General features: G+C 43.6%; 1 protein-coding gene across 1 annotated transcript in view; it reads left to right on the top strand.

Annotated features, from left to right (window-relative positions):
* Positions 1-4,140, top strand: part of LOC143029462 (uncharacterized) — a 37,576-nt gene extending 33,436 nt beyond the window's left edge. The window contains exons 2-3 of the mRNA XM_076192109.1: positions 1,486-1,576; positions 4,010-4,140. Of these exons, the coding sequence (XP_076048224.1) occupies positions 1,486-1,576; positions 4,010-4,125 (207 nt within the window). The 3' untranslated portion in view covers positions 4,126-4,140. The remainder of the gene's footprint in view (positions 1-1,485; positions 1,577-4,009) is intronic.
* The last annotated feature ends 14,778 nt before the right edge of the window (positions 4,141-18,918 follow it).

Genomic DNA, 18,918 nt, shown 5'->3' with positions numbered 1-18,918 from the left:
AAGCATACTCGGAAACTGATGCGCTGTCGGACTCGAACCTAACTGATACGTAACGGACATGACTTAAACAATTGCGCTATCAAGAGGGATTACATGAACACGTGTATATATTTGTAAGTGTTACTTGTAATCACTTAACATATCGCTAACATTTTATAACAATAAAAAATCGCCTGAACTAGCGTACAGTAGATATAGATTTGGGATCAATGGCATTGACCAATGGCATTGACCTGCAAATGTGATAATGAAAAACGGACGTTAGAGAGAATCGTCTCCCTTTCGCCCATCCTCACCACCTGGAGGTGCAGCCTGGGGAAACTGGCACTCGGTTCCAGGATCGGAAAACCCAAGATATCTGATAACGGGAGCTGACAAACGCCTTCTGTTCTCATCTCCCTGATAGTTTAATCTGGTGACTTGGAACCATCCCCACAGACAAAGGCAATAGCTCAGTGCTTCTTCCTTGAGAGATGTACGTGAGGCGGGCCTGAGGACCGTTGTCAGTCGCTGTTGGGCTGCGGTTATCCGAGGCATTAGGGTTTACGATGTGATAACCCAATCCGCGCATGAGCATTCGGTGTGCGATAGCGAGCGTCTGCAGAAACAAGAGGATTTGGCTGTTAAACGTTTACCATCGCAATCGTGCAGGGAAACACACACAAGGCGCGGCATTAAAACTATGTTCCCAATGTTTTTTTTTTTATCTCAATACCCGCACGTTTTCTCCCGATCTTCCCTTCTTCCGGCCGCAAGACTGCTAGGCATGGCACTACTCGGGCCATCTTTCATTGGGCAGACCGCGGCATTGAACTCCGGTCGTGCCGCAAGCGGCCTTTCTTTCTTCGCCGCAGCCGCAGTCTCCTCCCCCCCTCCCCCTCCCCACACACTTGTAACACACACAAAACCGGACAAGGAGTCAAGCACTGGTCGTGGTTACATTGACCGGAAGTGGATATTCTGGACTTGCTTGCCCCCTCCTCTCCCCCCATCCCCCCAAAACTTCGTCCCCGTCCCTCTACGCCTTATGTTCCTCCCCGCGCCCTTGCCTTCCTCCCCATAAAGTCCCCTTACTCACCCCCACCTTCCCCAGTCCTCTTTCCCTTCCCCATCATTTTGCGCCGCAGTCCGCATGCCTCCCCCCCCACTTCTCATCCCCCTACGCACTACCTGTCCCTACTCACCCTCAACCCTCCCTATTCCACCCCCCTCCTCTCCACTCCACCTTCCCCTCCTCCCCATTCAACCTACACTCCACCACTCCACCTTACCCTACTTCCCTTCTATTCCCCACTCCACCCCTCCCATACTCCCCCTTCCCACTTCTTCCCCTTCCCCTCCCCTGTCTCTCCACCTCCCCTACCCGACTCCCCATCCTCATCTACCTCCCCCTCCACATCCACATCTCCCTCCTCATCCACCTTCCTTATTGGGGCCCTATCTTCCGTGTCTAGCGTACTAATGTTCTTCTTCTCTTTCTTGCAGGACAAGAGCACACACGTCCCCTCCTCCTCCTTCGCCTCGGTCTCCAAAAGTGAAGCCAGATTGCCGGAAGCTTCGCCCTTTGGAATATTCGGTGAGGGATTTATATGATTTATTCTATATGTGTTATATATATATATTTTTTTCTTTACTCTGTGTGTGTATATGTTTGAATAGGTTTTTATTTTATTTTATTTTTCTATTTGTATTATATCTTTTTCCTTTACCCTGGATGTGTGTATGTGTTTGACTTGGATTAAGTAAGGTTGCTAGTGCATTATCGGGTTCCCATATATCCCATCTGTGTGTGTGTGCGTGTGTGTGTGTGCGTGTGCGTGCGCTCGCGCGCCATTTGGATCCATGGGTAGGCATTTTGTGTGATCATTAAAGTGTCACAGAATCTCTTTTATGATTATTGGACGAATTTGTCTTACTTGCGACTGGGTGGATAGGGTTGCCTGTGCCTTTGTCTCTGGGGCTCGTTCAATAAAGAATGGATATGTTGCCATTTTGTATGATTTTATCGAAGCTACCTTGAATCACGTATTAATACCTTGAATCACGTGTAGATACCTTGAATCACATTAGATACCTTGAATCACGTGTAGAGTCCTTGAATCACGTGTAGATACCTTGAATCACGTATAGACCTTGAATCGCATGTAGATACTTTGAATCGCGTGTAGATACCTTAAGCCACGTGTAGATACCTTGAATCACGTATAGATACCTTGAATCACGTGTAGATACCTTGAATCACGTGTAGATTCCTTGAATCACGCGTAGATACCTTGAATCGCGTGTAGATACCTTGAATCACGTGTAGATACCTTGAATCATGTGTAGATACCTTGAATCACGTATAGATACCTTGAATCGCGTGTAGATACCTTGAATCACGTATAGATACATTGAATCGCATGTAGATACCTTGAATCACGTATATATATCTTGAATCACGTGTAGATACCTTGAACCACGTATACCTTCAACCACGTGTAGATACCATGAATCGTGTGTAGCTTCCTTGAATCACATGTACATACCTTGAATCACGTATAGCCTTGAATCACGTGTAGATACCTTGAATCACGTCTAGATACCTTAAATCACGTGCACTAGTTGCTAGTGCGCGTGACGTAACGTTGTTGGCTGAGAGCAGTTGCATCAGCTAAACATGTCCTTAGTTACCTAGGTAGGGGTTGGTGTCACGGGTGAATAAAATAGCCTGGCGAAAGGTAGAATAAAAGATAAGAAATACTCTGTAGAGAAGAGTCTTTAAACACTTCGCTATCAAGGGGGGGGGGTAGGGACCCCACGGAGATGTAAAGAATAGCCATAGGGTCAACTATACTGATCGGGAAATGTGTCCTTCTCATTTGTCCGGTGATCAATTGTCCGGGGAACAACTGTCCATTACACCCACACGGAACTCAAGGGGTTTGATCGGTCTGATATTTTGTCTGGTGATCAATTGTCCGGGGGAACAACTGTCCATTAACCCCACACGGAACTCGAGGGGTTTGATCGGTCTGGTATTTTGTCTGGTGATAAATTGTCCGGGGAACAACTGTCCATTACTCCACACGGAACTCAAGGGGTTTGATCGGTCTGATGTTATAGATGATTGTGTTCTTTTTATTTCCAATCTGGGCTTATCCTCAATCGTTTTGTTTAATCCGTAATAGTATTTGCTGCAGTTCAAACGGATGGATATGCGCATATGTTTGTGTGCCTGTGTGGAATAGGATTATATAAGAGCAAATAGGATCTTGTATTATGTGCCGTGCCTGTCGGGTGGGAGAGTTCAATGTTTACTGAATTGTTAAGCTCTAGAAATTCACACCTGTAAAGGTGTGTGTGTGTGTGTGACGCCATCATGAGCTGAATAGAATCGCTTGGTTTTAACCAGAATGAAGCCTGTTGAGTGTGTTAAGGTAGGACAAAAGTGGATCACCTGTAATGTATTTAGATTTGTGAAATGGGGATGCCCATGTCGTCCCCCTCCATCTTTTTCTTCTCTTTCTCTTCCTCTCCCTCCTCTTCTTCCTTTTTCTCCACTTCCTGCTCTTCCTCTCCCTCCTCTTCTTCATTTTTCTTCACTTCCTACTCTTCCTCCTGTTTCTCCTTTCTTAATCTCTCCCATTTCCTATTTTCTCCTTCTTTCCTCCATTTCTCCTGTTTCTCCTTTCTTAATACTTCTCCCTTGTTTCTTTCCATTTCTCCTATTATCGTCCTCTTTCTCCTTTCTTCCTCAGCCTCCCTTTCCTCCCCCCTCCTCCTTTTCTTCCCTGTTTGTCATGGTGATTGAAACGAACGTTTTGTCATCCACAAACACCATGTTTAATTATCGACCCTCTCTCTCTTTTACTTTCTTAATCTTTCTCCTTCGTTTCTTCCCATTTCTCCTCTTCCTCTATCTGCCTTTCCTCCTTTTCCTCCTTGTTTGTCATGGTGATTGAAACGAACATTTTGTCATCCACAGACACCATGTTTAATTATCGCCCCTCTCTCTCCCCTCTCCCAGGTCCCTCGGCCTGGGGCGCTGAACGACTAGGATACTTGTCGCCCCTCGCCTATGCGGCCTATTCAAACGGAACGTCAGCAATGGTAAGTACCTATCTACCTCAAGTTCTACGGTAATTGCAAAGTTCGGTGCCGCGCGCGCGCGCGCCCCTTCCGCCTCTGATGTCCCGGACGGGCGACGACATAACGTCAACACGACCAGTGACGTTCTTGAAAGGGATTATCAAACTGCGATGTTTTTCTTCCGACATCCTGTCTCCGGCCTCCATTTGAATAACTAGAATATGACTTCGTTTACAGAAATCTAGATTTCTCTAAGAACATTTCAACAGTATTTCTAACATTCATGTCGGTTTAGAATCTTAGTTCACCATTCAGCTTTGCAGTGATGGAGAGATCATTTGATATTTGAAGACTTGAGAAATAAGATATTGTAATCGAAGTCTGTTTTACCCCCCCCCCAATATTTTTTTTTATAATAATAAGATGCGCTGATGAGGCTCTCAGAAGACCAATGTGATAATCCCATAATGTCTGACAACGTGGACAAGAAGTTGTTGTGGTCAACATTACCGTGAAATGTTTTTGACTAAATTTATAACAAGTTTCCCTCAAATTTCACGGACTTAAAACCCGTAGCCCCACGGTGGCTGGCAACGGTCCTCGGGGCCTCTTATGCTCTCTGGGAAGAGACCTTGTTATACTGGCTGACAGTAGTGGGAGGAACGATCAGTCACCGGTTTACCAGGTCACCTTAGGTGAAACGGTGGATGAAATAAGTTATAAATAGACAAATTTTGGCCCCTCCTCCGGGGACCGAGTGTCTCTCCTCGGGGTTGTCTCTCTTGATGGAGGTGAAGGTGCTGGCGGATAATGAGGTTGAATGGCAGGGAGCTGAACCTCTCTGACGCCCATCTTACCGAACCACCATTAGCAGACACCTGTCGTGTCCCAGTAAACTAGAACGAACTTTTTTCGGTAACGGATTTATAAGGATTTTTTTTATTAATTTGTTGGTTCAGTAACTTAATAAGCAAGTCCATTTCGTTCCATCCACGCCCATACCCAATTTCCTCTTTCCCTTTCTTCCTTTCCCATCTCCTTACCTTCCCTCGGTTCTTCCTTCCCCTCGACCTCCCTTCCATTATTCCCCCCATCATTGCACCCTTCCCTTCCTCACGCGCGCGCACACACACACACACACACACACATGATGATTATTGGATAGTAAAAAACATGAGTCCCACGAATTTTGCCCCTTTCCCGTATGCTGCAATAAAGTAAATACCTTAGATAAACGTACACAAACACACACAATACACTTTTCCATGTAGACTCACAAATACTCGGAATAGCTTAGAAGGTAATATAGTCTAAGCTTGAACAATATACGAATTAAAATCTAAATATGATATCTGGATATCAAGGATATAAATTAAGTTGGAACTGTAAATGAATTTGATTTTGGATATAATAAATTTGAGAGTATGAGATGGAATCCAACGAACATTGCTCCTTTCCTGTATACTTAATCAAGTCAATCAAATCAACTCATCCTGAGTCCATGATTCACACGACCGCGCCAACCTTTACCACGCTCCTGCAAACTTCTCTATCTCGTCTCTCCACCTTCTGTCTGGTCTCCCTCTTCCACGCTTCCCACATCACGGCGTCCACGCAGTAACACACTTGCTCCATTGTATATTACAATTAAGTAAATACACACATACACACAAAGTGGACAAAACCTGAAAACACCCAAGGCCGATTAGTGGAGACTTATCCAGGTCATTAGCTCTTGGTAATGTATTCCGAACAAGTGTGTACTGTACTGAGCCTTTAGTGCATCATCGTAGGCTTCAAAGCCATGGGCCGATGGGCTTCGGATATGGACGTGATAATCGCATTTACTCACATTCCTAAAGAGTAAAAGTCTTAAGTATTGAGTGTTAATTTCTTGAAATGCGGATGCCGCCATGTTTGTAAATGGTGGCAGTAAAGAAAGTCGCTCATTTGAAAGGCTTAGAGCGTCGTGACGTCATGTCGACTGAATCTGAGGACGTTTTCAACGGAGTTTGAATAAATATAATTTCCCCCTCCCTGTAGTTGTTGGGCTGAAGTAAAATCTACTCTAAAGACTTCTCCTTTTTTATATTCACTTTAGTACTAAATGAGATGTTCATTATTTCAAAACTACAAGGCCTGTATATGACTAACGTATAATTTTTCAAAACGCCATTTCTTTCGATCCTTCTATCTCTGGGACTTGATCGTCTTTGGTGTTTGGGATATTGCGCGCTACAACACAACAACGACGGCGACGAACTAGTCGGTATTTACAGTATTGACGCAACGAATAGCGATAGTCGAATGTGATAAGATAGTAGTAAGTGGTCGACGGCAAGGCCGAGAGGGAAATTGAGGAATGAGAGGGAGAGCGTTAGAGTAGGAGGGAGGGAGGGAGAGGGGAGGAGATGAGAGAGTACGTCGTCCCGTCCAGAAGAGAAAATGGGAAGGAGCCTGAAAGAGAGATGTGGGGTGGAAGAGAGAAAGGGAGAGGGAGGGTGGCGAGAGATTATAATTAAAAAGAATGTGACGAACTGAGAGAGATTAGGGTGTGTGTAAGGGTTGTGACGTGTTGGGTCATGGGTTGAAGGAAATGACAGGCAACTGACCTGGCAAACGTGAATGGACAAGATTATTCCCTAAGAATATACATTCCCAAGAGAATACAGATATTAGAGACGCAGAAACAAGAGGTTAGAAAATTGCGAGAATAATGTAACTTAATGGAAAATCCCAAATTAAAAAAAAAATGTAGGCAAATTGAACAATGAGGAAGTACAGCAGTTAGTCAGTTAGTAGAGAGTATAAAAGACCAGTTAGCCTTAACGAAAAATTGTGAAATGGTTTGACTTTATAAGATTGTCGCAACAAAGTACATTGCGACAGCTAGTTGGGAAAGCCAAATTGCACTTAGTTGTTATCTAATTATATATTATCGCTATGTCGGTCCACCGACTTGAGAATATCAAGATGCGGTAATTAATGGAATTTTTTGAAATGCTCATATATAAATAACTGTTGGGGGGTAATCGGAATCGTGCTGGTCTCACATTCGCTTAATTGCGGCTTCGAATCCCGATGCGACTATACGTTTTGCGGCCCAACAGTCCTCAGAGCGCACCATAGGGCAAAGGTGACGGCTTCGGCCGCAGCTACTCAGCGCCTCCTGGCGTAGGCTACTCACCTTTTGTTACGGGTATTGTTAACTAGGAATATGTGTGGGCTATGGACCATATAAAATAGACCACCCGCGCACGCGGTATCGGTGTTTGTAGGTGAAAAGAGGTTTGTAGGAAAATAAAAATATATTTGTGTATAAAAGGGGGCTATTGGAACTGAGCGCTTTTAGCGATAATTATATAGTTATTATTATTTCATTTATTTATATATAATATATATATATATATAATTATTTATCTATTTATTTATATGTATATACAGTATATATATATATTTATTTATTTATTTATCTATTTTTGTATCGTGGATGGGGAAGCATGGACAGGAAACTTAGTATTCGAGGCTTGCTTTAGTATTTGTAAAGGGATTCTTATTTTGGGATAGTCCTACTCAGGACCACCACCAACAAAGTTGACGTGTAAGAGTGATTACTCGACCTCAGTAGACATAACCTAGCCCTTGACCTCGCTTGAGAGCCTTGAGGGACGTGTCATTATGACCTGTGGGACTCCCCCCACCCCCCACTACCTCGCAAGGTTGACCTATGACCTTAGATGACCTCACTTGAGATGTCACATTTTTGCCCGTGTTTCTGACTATTTCCTCTCCTTGCCCCTTCCCCACTAATTTACTCTCTGTCCACACTAATTCACTCTTTGTCTCTACTGCTTATACCTCCACTAATTTTACTCTCTTTGTCCACATCATTTCCTCTCAATGTCCCCACCAATTTCTTCATTTTAATCTTTCCTATTTCCTCCCTTTATCCTAATTGTCCTTAACTATCGGTATTTTTTTTTTACTTTCACGTGTTTATTTTGTATCTGTTTATTAATATCTCCTCAATTTCCCACCTGTTTTCGACTGTTACCTCATTCTTTCCTGTTTCCTTTTATCGTTTCCACAATCTCCCATCTCTCTCTCCAGTACTGCCTCTAATTCTTTACAGCTACATCTCTTTACCTCTGCCTTTGTATTACTATTTTCTGTCGCTATCTCTTCACTGTAGCACGGACAGTTGCCCACCGGACATTTGCCCACACCGGACATTTGTCCACATCGGACACTTGCCCACACCTGATATTTGCCCACCGGACGGTTGGTAACCAGACAAGTGCGAAATAGGACACTTGTAAAAAATTTACCCAAAAATTAACAATAGCATAACTTTAAATATCACATCACGCGTATGAATAAAACAATAAACGATCCCGAGTATGGACGAGGTTGATCGGCTCGATCGGGCGAAGTAGAATATGCCAACATTTTGTTTAGTTCCTGCTACAGAAAACGTGCTGCTGTGTTTAGAAAAATAATGTGCAGCGGGGGTGGGGGGTGGAGGGAGATGTATGTAATCCCAGCACACTGGTTCACTAATCCTCGGAACACAGCCAATGTTCGAGTGTTTGTTTGCTTTTGATGCTGCTGAGTTTAATCCATCTATCAAATCGCTTTTCCTTTTTTTTTTTTTTTTTTTTTTTTTTTCTCCCTTTTACAAACTCTTGCTCCCAGGCCACCCTAGGGCCTTTACAAGCTGTGATCTTCCTGTCAAATGCAATCGATTGGTAGTTATTTTCATGAATAATGTATTCTTAATTCAGTTTTGTTTGATTTTATTTTATTTTGTATCGGGCGCTTGCACCATAGTCACACCAGACTCACAGAATTAATCAGGAAATGTTATGAATATGGTGCAAAATCGCAAAGCTTCATCACAGAGGTATTACAAAAATGTATAACAGGATAAAAGAAAACGCTAGGATTTTTACCTTTTTTCGTTATTGAAGTTCTCTTTCGTTCTGTTTGACACGATTTGTTCTATCTCGCAGTGGAAGAACATAAGGATGTAGAGACTGCAAGAGACCATAAGGCCTACACTAGGCAGTTCCATGTCCATTACCACCAATCATCCCCATCCGTAAAGCTATCTAATCTGCTTTTAAAACTATTAATAGATTCAGCGCTCACTACTTGGTTACTAAAAGGGTTATCACACTGGGCTTCCACGGCCTTCACCAGCGCTGACAGTTGAGAGTTCGGTTGAGTAAAAACGACTTCGGTTACAATATTTGAATTTTCAAATTTCTAAATATCAAATTATCTTTCAGTCATATATCAACCAATTAATAAAATCAACCATCCTGAGTCCACTGCTGAACAAAGGCCTCCTTCATAGCATTCCATGATTCGCACGACCGCGCCAACCTCTGCCACATCACTCCTGCAAACTTCTCTGTCTCGTCTCTCCACCTTCTGTCTGGTCTCCCTCTTCCACGCTTCCCATCTCGCGGCGTCCACTCAGTAACACACTTGCTCCATCGCTTATCAGTCGTTCGCACTAACTTACCTGCCCAATTCCACTTCCTCTCTTCCGTCATATATAGCAAAGCTAAATAGAGAGCTAAGGTTGTAAACCTATACGAATGTGTTGAAATGTTCTTAGAGAAGACTAGATTTCTGTAACCAAAGCCATATCCTAGAAGGTTGGAGGTGGGATGTGGGAATAACCCCGTGCAATAACCCCGTAGGTCTATTTCATTCGAATGTCAACGTTGAAATGTGCTCAGAATTCTAGATGACAGTAAGCGGAGTCATATTCTAGTTATTCAAATGGAGGTTCGGGTTAGATTGTGGCAAAAAAAAAAAAAAAAAATAGCCCAGTGTGATATCACCCCCCCCCCCCAAGTCTATTCCTTTCGTGAACCACTCTCCTGAAAAACCAGTCATCGCCAATTTCCCATAACAGTATTTACAGTTCCGAATAAAATTGACGTATCGGGTTGCCGGTCCATGAAGTGTTTCATGCTGCGGTCGACCCAGTATCTTTGGGCAGATGGAGGAAGTTTGTTACTGACTGGACGCCTCGTGATTATAAGCGAGCAATAGGTAGACCAGACAGGAAATGGACAGATGATATAGAAAAGATTGCAAGAGTGGCGTTGTACAGGTTATTACAGTTGTACGATTCGTAATGATATTGGATATTGTTAAGCAGTGGACATGGAATGACAAATTTTATGTAATGAATATATATATATATATATGTGTGTGTGTGTGTGTGTGTGTGTGTGCCCGCGCGCGTGCAAAAAAGAAATACTGTTAACTTGTTCAGTTATGCAAGAGTGAACACTGGGTAAGAAAACTAAACGAAGCAGAACATCGGATATAATATACGAAAGCGCTCTGCTTCGTTTAGGTTTATTTCCCAGTGGTCACTCTTTTGTGTGTGTGTGTGTATGTGTACATACATATATATATTATATATATATATTATATATATATTATATATATATTTATATATATATATATGTAATATATATATATATATATATATATATATATATATATATATATATATATATAGATAGATACATGCATACATAGATATAGTGGGTGTGTGGGAGGGTAAGTATGGAGCCCCAAAGTCTACTTATATTTATTACGTCATCGTGCGTTCGGCGTCAAGCTACTGTGTTTTGTTTGCGTCGGGTGCTTTATGTGCTTTGGAAAAATGTTTACGTGCGTCAGGCCCGCGCGTGTATATTGACAGAGGCAGGCTTTCAAAGGACTACAGAAAACGCTGAAATTGCAGGGTTTGCTCAAGATACTTTGCAGAGTAGAATGAAAAGCAACCCAGTCAAAATGGTGATAAGAAATTAGGAAAGGAGTTGTAGGGAGGAGAGAGAGAGAGAGAAAGAGAAAGAGAGAGGGGGAAGGGGATGGGGGGACTTGAGGGTAGTGTTATGGAAATGTTAGATCAGGATAATATGTTCATGATCTCCCAGAAGCAAAGAAAACGGCAACTAGAATAAAAGTAAAAGGAGTAAGGGACCAATTGGTAATTAAGGGGTTTACAAAGCGGTATGTGGTAGTTTTCTGTACCGAAGTGCGAATCTTGATAGGTTTCAGAGGTCTTTCTTAACTGAACGAGTGGCACGAGGCTGACCAGGGGAGACCAAAAAGGTGTAAAGGCGGCGTTACTTGAAATGGGCGATCCACCTGTTTCGTGGTTCCCAATAGACGCTCCGCATTTAGACGATTTTCGAAAGATTTGTGCGAGAAGCTGTCGTGACGGGTTTCTTATTATTATTATTAAAAATATAAGGTATATTTGTGATCTATCATAAGGTAGGGCAGTTATTTGTTACCGCTATCAACTCTATTTTCTCTTATTATTATTATTATTATTATTATGATATTTTTATCATTAGTATTATTATATTTTCATCATTATTATTATTATTATTATTTTATTATTATCTGATATGGAAATAAACCTTAAGGAAAGGGGTTCAGTTAACAGGATCGTTACCACAAAGATCGGTCAGATAACCGTAACCGGGTTACGCATCTTAATCCCAGAAACCCTCATCAGGCTTAACCAAACACGGCGGGCGGGCCGCAGTAACGGTAACGGTAACTGGGGAAATTCCAGACAGCTACGGCAGAGATGGATCGGGTTACCCGAGGTAACCCGATCGGTAGGATACCCTGAAGGAATACCCGGTAACCCTAAAGATACCAGGTTACCCGGCAGTAACGCATCCCCCGTGCCAGCCTTGCAAGAGATTTTTTTTTCTCTCCTCTTCGTCTCTTCCCCTCCCTTCCATCCTCAGTCTTCGAGGGGCATTGCCCCCCCCCCCATATTTATTTGTAGTGTGATCTGATATCATGGTGTATCACGTGACCCGGAACGGGCATTCTTGGGTATAGCAGGGAACCACAAGTCAGCCACAGAAAAGATCAGTAGGCTGGCCCAGGCGAGTGGGCGTGGCGCCTAACACGCCCACGTGCTAGATTCTGTCATCGTAACACCTTACGCGACCGAGCTGGTGGTGGTGGTGGTTGGGGTGGGAGGAGGAGGTGCCAGAGAGATGAACGCATAATCCCTGTGTCACACTATACGGCGAGGCCGGATGATGTTTGCAAGTTCTGTTATCTTAATAAAATCACCTGGCGACAACGAGAACTTTACACAGCGAACATCTTCCCGTGTTTAAGATACTATCATAACACTTTCGAGAGATCGTGTGCTTTGGCGTCACACTTAACACATTCGGTGTTATGTATATCCTCCACCTTCATCACCCTCGCCTTATGTGCTTGACCTCGCAAGCCGTCACTCACCCGGGAGTTGTTGAAATCGAACCCGGGTCCCCGGCCGTGTGAATCAGGGACGAAACCATCGCGCTAACCGGAAGTGCCCGTCAGCGGCGCGCGAGGTGCTCCCAACAAGTCCCAACTTGGGGGCGCGGGGGGGGGGGGGTAGGAGTGACAGGATGACGTCATGCAGAGTTGATGTGACCGTAGAGACGTCACTTGTAGTAATGAGGGAGTGACACTTCACTTAAAAAAAAAGAAAAAAAACAACAACTTTCACATGGAGTGACCTAACTCCCCCCCCCACTCCCCACCCCCCGACGACGACAATGTGACATTAGCACTCCCTGGGAGTCCTCGCATTTGTATGCATTACCCGGGACGGCACGCCCCGTTACACATCGATACACACAGACACGCTCGAGCACGCGCGGCGGCCCGCGGCGGTTGCTTCTTTACATTATCCCGATGCTTTGCGGGTTGGTGACTGGCCGCCTGAAATCGAACCTGCAGGTTCCCGTGTGACGACGGAAGGTGTAACGGGAGGATCCTGGATTGCTGTTGTAACGGGAGGGTCCTGGATTGCTGTTGTAACGTAAGGATCCTGGATTGCTTTTGTAACGTAAGGATCCTGGATGGCTGTTGTAACGGGAGGATCCTGGATGGCTGTTGTAACGGGAGAATCCTGGATGGCTGTTGTAACGGGAGGATACGGCAGCATGAAGTATTGCTGTTGTAACGGGAGGATACGGCAGCATGAAGTATTACTGTTGTAACGGGAGAATACGGCAGTATACTGGAATGCTGTTGTAACGGCAGGATACCATAACAGGTGTAACGGCAGGATACCATAACACAAGTGTAACGGCGATATACCGTAATGCAGGTATAACCACAGTATACCATAATGTAGGTGTAACGGCAATTGCTGTAATGCATGTGCAACGGCCGCATACTGTATTGTAACGTCAGGATACTGTAACGCAGGTGTAGCGGAATATGGGACCCATGTAACGCAAATGAAAGTGACGTCATGTTATTGTAACTGTAGACGAGACAAACTGGATGATACTGTAACGGTAGATGACTGTAACAGGAGTGTAACGACAGGCCAAAAAGACGTGCGCAGAATTAGAAACTCGTTACGCTAATTTGGGATCGGCGTAACGCTAGGGAGTAGCTTCCTACGGCCGGAGGCGCCGGCGGTGTTGGCGAAGCCGTTAACGCTCGTTGGGAGTTAATGAAAAAGTGAATATACAAATAGTTTTGAATTTATGACGGTTATTGTGCTGGGGCGATTTGAATTCAAATCTCAACGGTCCGTGGAGGTGCGAATGGGCGGTTAGCACCTTCAAAAACGGAGACTGACTTTATGACGTCGGGAACTCTTCAACGCGGTGACGCACATTATAGACTTTGTTCTGGCTAAAGAAAGGCGATTTTATGTTGCTGAAGGGGGAAGGTAGGGAGTCCTGAAGGAGCCGAGTGAGTGAGTTTGAGCAGAAGCGACTTAGATTACGATTTTTTTCCCGAATCTCCAAATATCAAATCACCTTTGCGTTATATACTGAGAAGCTGAATGACGAACTACGAGAAGTTGAACTTATGCGAATGTTAGACACGTTGTTGAATTGTAAACTTAGGGAAGTCTAGAATAATGTAGGCGAAGTTGTCTTCCAACGTTGCAAATTCAAAACATTTAACGAGAAACTTGAATGAGTGGCGGGGTGGGGGGAGGGCTTTAAGATCCCTTTCACATTATTTGGAAGTCTAACAACCCTTCAACCCCCATTCTTCGCTTTGTGAATCAAATCTCTTGGGTATATAAACCAGGATAAGAACTGTAAAGTGCGTCACTGGCAATTGGACCATAGGGAATAGTAGTTTTCCTCATTATTTTGGGATGTACTTTGAAAACCATTAGAATGTAAGTAAACATTTACTAATCTCATGGGCAGTATTAATGGAGAATTATTATTATTAGTTATCTGTCAATTTATTATTAATTACTAATTACCTGTTTGTTTATTATTTAACTATACCTGTGCATTTTTTTTTATATAATTACGAGAACGGAATACGGCAAAATAAAAGAAAATAAATGAAATATGGTATATATATATATATATATATCATATATGTATATTATATATATTACATATATATATATATATATATATATATATACATAACGTAAGTGGGAGTAGAAAACACAGAAGTCTTAGTCTGAGTTTATTTCTAAGACTCCTGTGTTTCCAACTCCCACTTACGTCAACCTGTGAGAATGTCTCAACAATATATATATATATATATATATATATATGTATATATATACATTATATATATATATATATATATATATATATATATATATAATATTCCTTTATTATTTTTATTTATCATTATATATTTTTTTCGCATCCGACCTAGTTATGGACCAAAAGGTCTCTTGTCGGCATGCTCCGCCTTTGTAATCGTTTGCGGTAGATTTTATGATTAATCCAGCACGCCAGTAAGTTAAACTAAATTATAAAATCGGTTGGACTTGTATTAGAAAAACAGGTAGATTTCTAAATTTACTTTCAAATAAGAACATAAGAATGAAGGAGACTGTAAGAGACCACAAGGCCTACACTAGGCAGTTCCATGTCCATTACCACCTTTCGCCAGTACTGGCGAAAGGTTCTGAAAGTTCTGAAACCGAATCGCCAGGTGTTGATCAGAACATTGCTGAAGCTGAAGCTGGCTGACCTTCCTCCTGACCTAAGCGCCGAGGAGGAGGGAAACTGTTGGCATGAATGTCAGCAGTCTTTTTGTGTTCAGTTGAAGAAGTGCGCGTGAGCAGATTTATGGCTCTTGACAATGTGCGTGACATTGTGGGGTTGATTTATTTTATGTATAATCGCGAAGAGAAATCACTGTCGGGTGGTTTTGATGATCAACGTGACCACTGCAGCTCTAGTGTGATACATGTACACGTGCACACACACACAGAGACTCGTGGCGCAGTTGGTAGAGTTCCCGGCTCCCACTACGGCGGTCCGGGTTCAAATCCCGCCCAGGGCTAAAATAATTTCAGTATCGCTGCGCTGCGAGTCGTTATTCCAACTCTCGTAAGCGGGGAGTTGGGTGTGCGTGTGTGTGCGTGTAAGGTCACAGCATTACCCATAGATCGGTCATATGAACTCTGAGCTCTCTTCCGATAGGGAAATAGCTGTCGATCACGAGTCCAACACATGATCCATGACCATGGTGAATCATGCAGACGGACAAACTGGCGAACACTTCCGTTGTTTCCGTGTGCCTGTAAACGGGAACAGTGTGAACCTGACTGGGAATTCGGCAGCAGTACTTAATAATGCACGTGTACAGGAATGCGCAACTTTAACCGGAAGTAGATGGCGCGCGCGCGGAGGAGAGTGATGACGTATTGGGGGGGAGGGGGGGAGAAGGGGCAGTTCAGTGCGTGGACCTGTGATCTGTGATCGCTCTTTGGCTCTCTTTCTGAGGAAGAGAGCAGACATGTGCGACAGCTATCTCGCGGATGACAAACTCGACTTGGAGGGGGGCCAGGGAGACAGGAGAATGGATTTTAGATGAAGCGTGTTTACTCTGCAAGACAAGTTTTGTGTTCTCGGGATTCCCCTTTCTGCCTCCATCAGTCAGAACTCTCTTGAAATGTGTTGATGTTCTCCGAGTGTGCCAATTCCTCTTCAGTATTGTTACACGATTCACTGCATCTGTACGGAAATGGTATTAACATAAGACCATAAGAATGAAGGAGACTGCAAGAGACCATAAGGCAGCAACTCCAGAGTAACCAAGTGAAAGTAAGTTACCACACACATGAGGACCAAAGATGGAATGGGTGGGAGTAGGTACGCGGCTTTGAGTTGGCTACCTCTCTTATAAAGGGGAAAAAGCGCTTGGTATATAGATAGACCACACGCATTAGCTTGTAAAGAATAACAACCCCAGAAATGAGCGTGCAAATATAAATCGCCCCAACAGTGACGATCATTTGATTAACGTTAGGTTAGGTTAGGCCTGTTAGGATCAATCGCCCCAAATAGCTTGTGAAAGTAGACAACCCTCAGGTACTTTGGGATTGCGTATCTTTACATCCTCTTCTTCTTCTCCTTCTTCTTCTTCTTCGTCTTCTTCTTCTTCTTCTTCTTCTTCTTCTTCTCTTTTCTTGTCAAGTTTCTCCTTCCGAACCACACTAAGAAATCCTTTTTGTCGAAGATGTCTGCTCCGTTTGTAGTTGCTGAGACGACAAGCATAGCCACCCTACTTGGTTCTTCTAATATTATCAGTTCCAGCTTATTTAACCCACCTTTTGTTCTGTCCGATAGGATAGGCTTCTTATGGGTTGCTGTTCATCGAACACCATCTCTCTCTCTCTCTCTCTCTCTCTCTCTCGCTGGTGGCGTAATCGGAAGCATGCTGGTCTCGCGTTCGCTTAGTTGTGGGTTCGAATCCCGCACTTCTCTCTGATTCCCAGTAGTGACTACTGTCCCCAATAGTTCAAGCGCATAGGGCAAAGGTGACGGCTTCGGCCGCAGCTACGCGCACCCTGGCGTAGGCTCTCTCTCTCTCTTTCTCTCTCCCTCTCTCTTTCTCTCTCTCCCTCTCTATCTATCAATCTCTCTCTGTCTTTCCTGGTTGGTCGCTATAATTTAGTCAACATGAAATAGGGAGGACTGGGAGAGTCAGCCAAAAATATATAGAGATGGAGGAAGTACTACAGACTAGACGCTGAGAGATGGTCGGAAAGGAAGAAGAAAAAAAAAGGTGAGCCAGACAGGAGGTAGGGAAGGTGGACGAATCAGAAAAGTTTGCAGGAGTGACGTGGCAAATTTGTGAGAAGTTACCTGGGTGGGAAATAAAAGTTTGCGAGGAGCTATTGTTCGGGAGAGGACGTGGGTTAGTGGCTGGTGAGTTGGACTAGCAACGGGGCGCGTACGCTAGTACGTGCGACAATTACACGCTACCTGCTCCGCCAATGAACCGCGAAGAAGGGAAGAGCACGCGCACGAACGCACGCACGCACGCGCAGCCTGTCCGAAGGCTTCTCCCAGGATCTACAAACGAGAGAGACGGAGGTAGTGGCGACTGTACCCAAGGATCAGGATTATTATTATTATTATTTTTTTTTTTCTTTACCGACCTAACCTGACCTGGCTTAACCTAACCTTGTTTGACGTATTAGTAGATGTCACTATAGCACGGGGAATGAATGGACATCAGCCACGACGTCAAAATATAGCAGGGAAGACGTTGACGTCACCTGAAATTAAATGGGAGGAAGGAATAAAGAAAAAAAATTAAATCACCTTTGCGTCATATGTTGAGAAGCTGAATTACGAACTACGAGAAGTTAAACCTAAAATACGAATATTAGACACATTGTTGAATTGCAGACCTAGGGAAGTCTAGAATACTGTAAGTTAAGTCTCCTTCCAGCTTTTCAAATTCACAACAATTGACGAGTATCGTGATAGTGTGACGGGAGTTAAGGGGTTGTATCAGATACAGAAAAGGTAGTCATGTAAGGCAAGTGGAAGAAGGTATGGGAGAAGTATAAAGTGATCAATATTCATATTGAGTTGGAAATTAGACTCCCTTTTTTCTGGTCCGTAGGTGTGTGTGTGGGTGGGGGGGGGGGGGTATTGACTACATAAATCTTGCAGTCAATACTATGGGGGTGGAGGAGGAAAGAAGAGAAGACTGAGAAGTTAAGCAGAGGATGTGTGGAGAGTGAGAATGGAAACTTTGAGAGAGAAAGAGTGACATTAGTTAGCAGGAAGGAAGGGCACGCCATAAGGGACACGACTAAGATGAATAAAATCGTCCGATGGCATTTAGATTAAAGGTGAATGTACTACCGTTTAGGGAAGGTCGAACAAAATGGGCTATAACTTTATTCGCTACCAAAGGATGACGCGGAGATGAAATAGGAAGACGGCAGGTCGGAGGTAAGGAAAACTGCCAAACAGGACGGAAGGGCAGGAACGCTTTGAGGGAGCCCCGCTGCGCCAAATAATATCGCCTGGCGCAAAACAAAACCGAATCTTTGAAAGTTGGTTGCATGGGTTAATCATTAACCCATACTACCCCATTTCAGAGAATTTGTTTTTTATTTTTCATTGATGCCTTGTTCTTTTAAAGTGGTTTTAAACCAAGGTTTTATGTTTTATCAGCTGAAAGGGAGTGTATTGTTCAAATACTAAGAATTGTGTATCACCACATGGGAGACATCAGAATTTTAAAGGTGATTAGGTGGGGCAAGGAAAAAAAAAAAAAAAAAAAAACCCACTGGGATAATGGGTTGGATTATCGAAAGAGGTGGATATGGGTTGGTGGATGGTGAGGAAGGATGAAGGAGTAACAAGGTGGGTGAGTATGGGGGCGTGGGTGGTGGCTGGGGTTTGCTAATCAGCCAATTATTGATCTCGTCTCCTCTTTCCCTCAGGTCGAAGGAAAGTGATGCGGGTGATGTGTTAAGTTGCAAGGTGTTAGTGAAGTGTTGCAAGAGTTTTGGTTCCAACGTAGTGCTTGGGA

Source organism: Oratosquilla oratoria, chromosome 11 (genome assembly GCF_046742065.1).
Source record: "Oratosquilla oratoria isolate Oo_2021 chromosome 11, ASM4674206v1, whole genome shotgun sequence".
Lineage (NCBI taxonomy): Eukaryota > Metazoa > Arthropoda > Malacostraca > Stomatopoda > Squillidae > Oratosquilla > Oratosquilla oratoria.
This window is presented reverse-complemented; position numbering and strand designations above follow the sequence as displayed.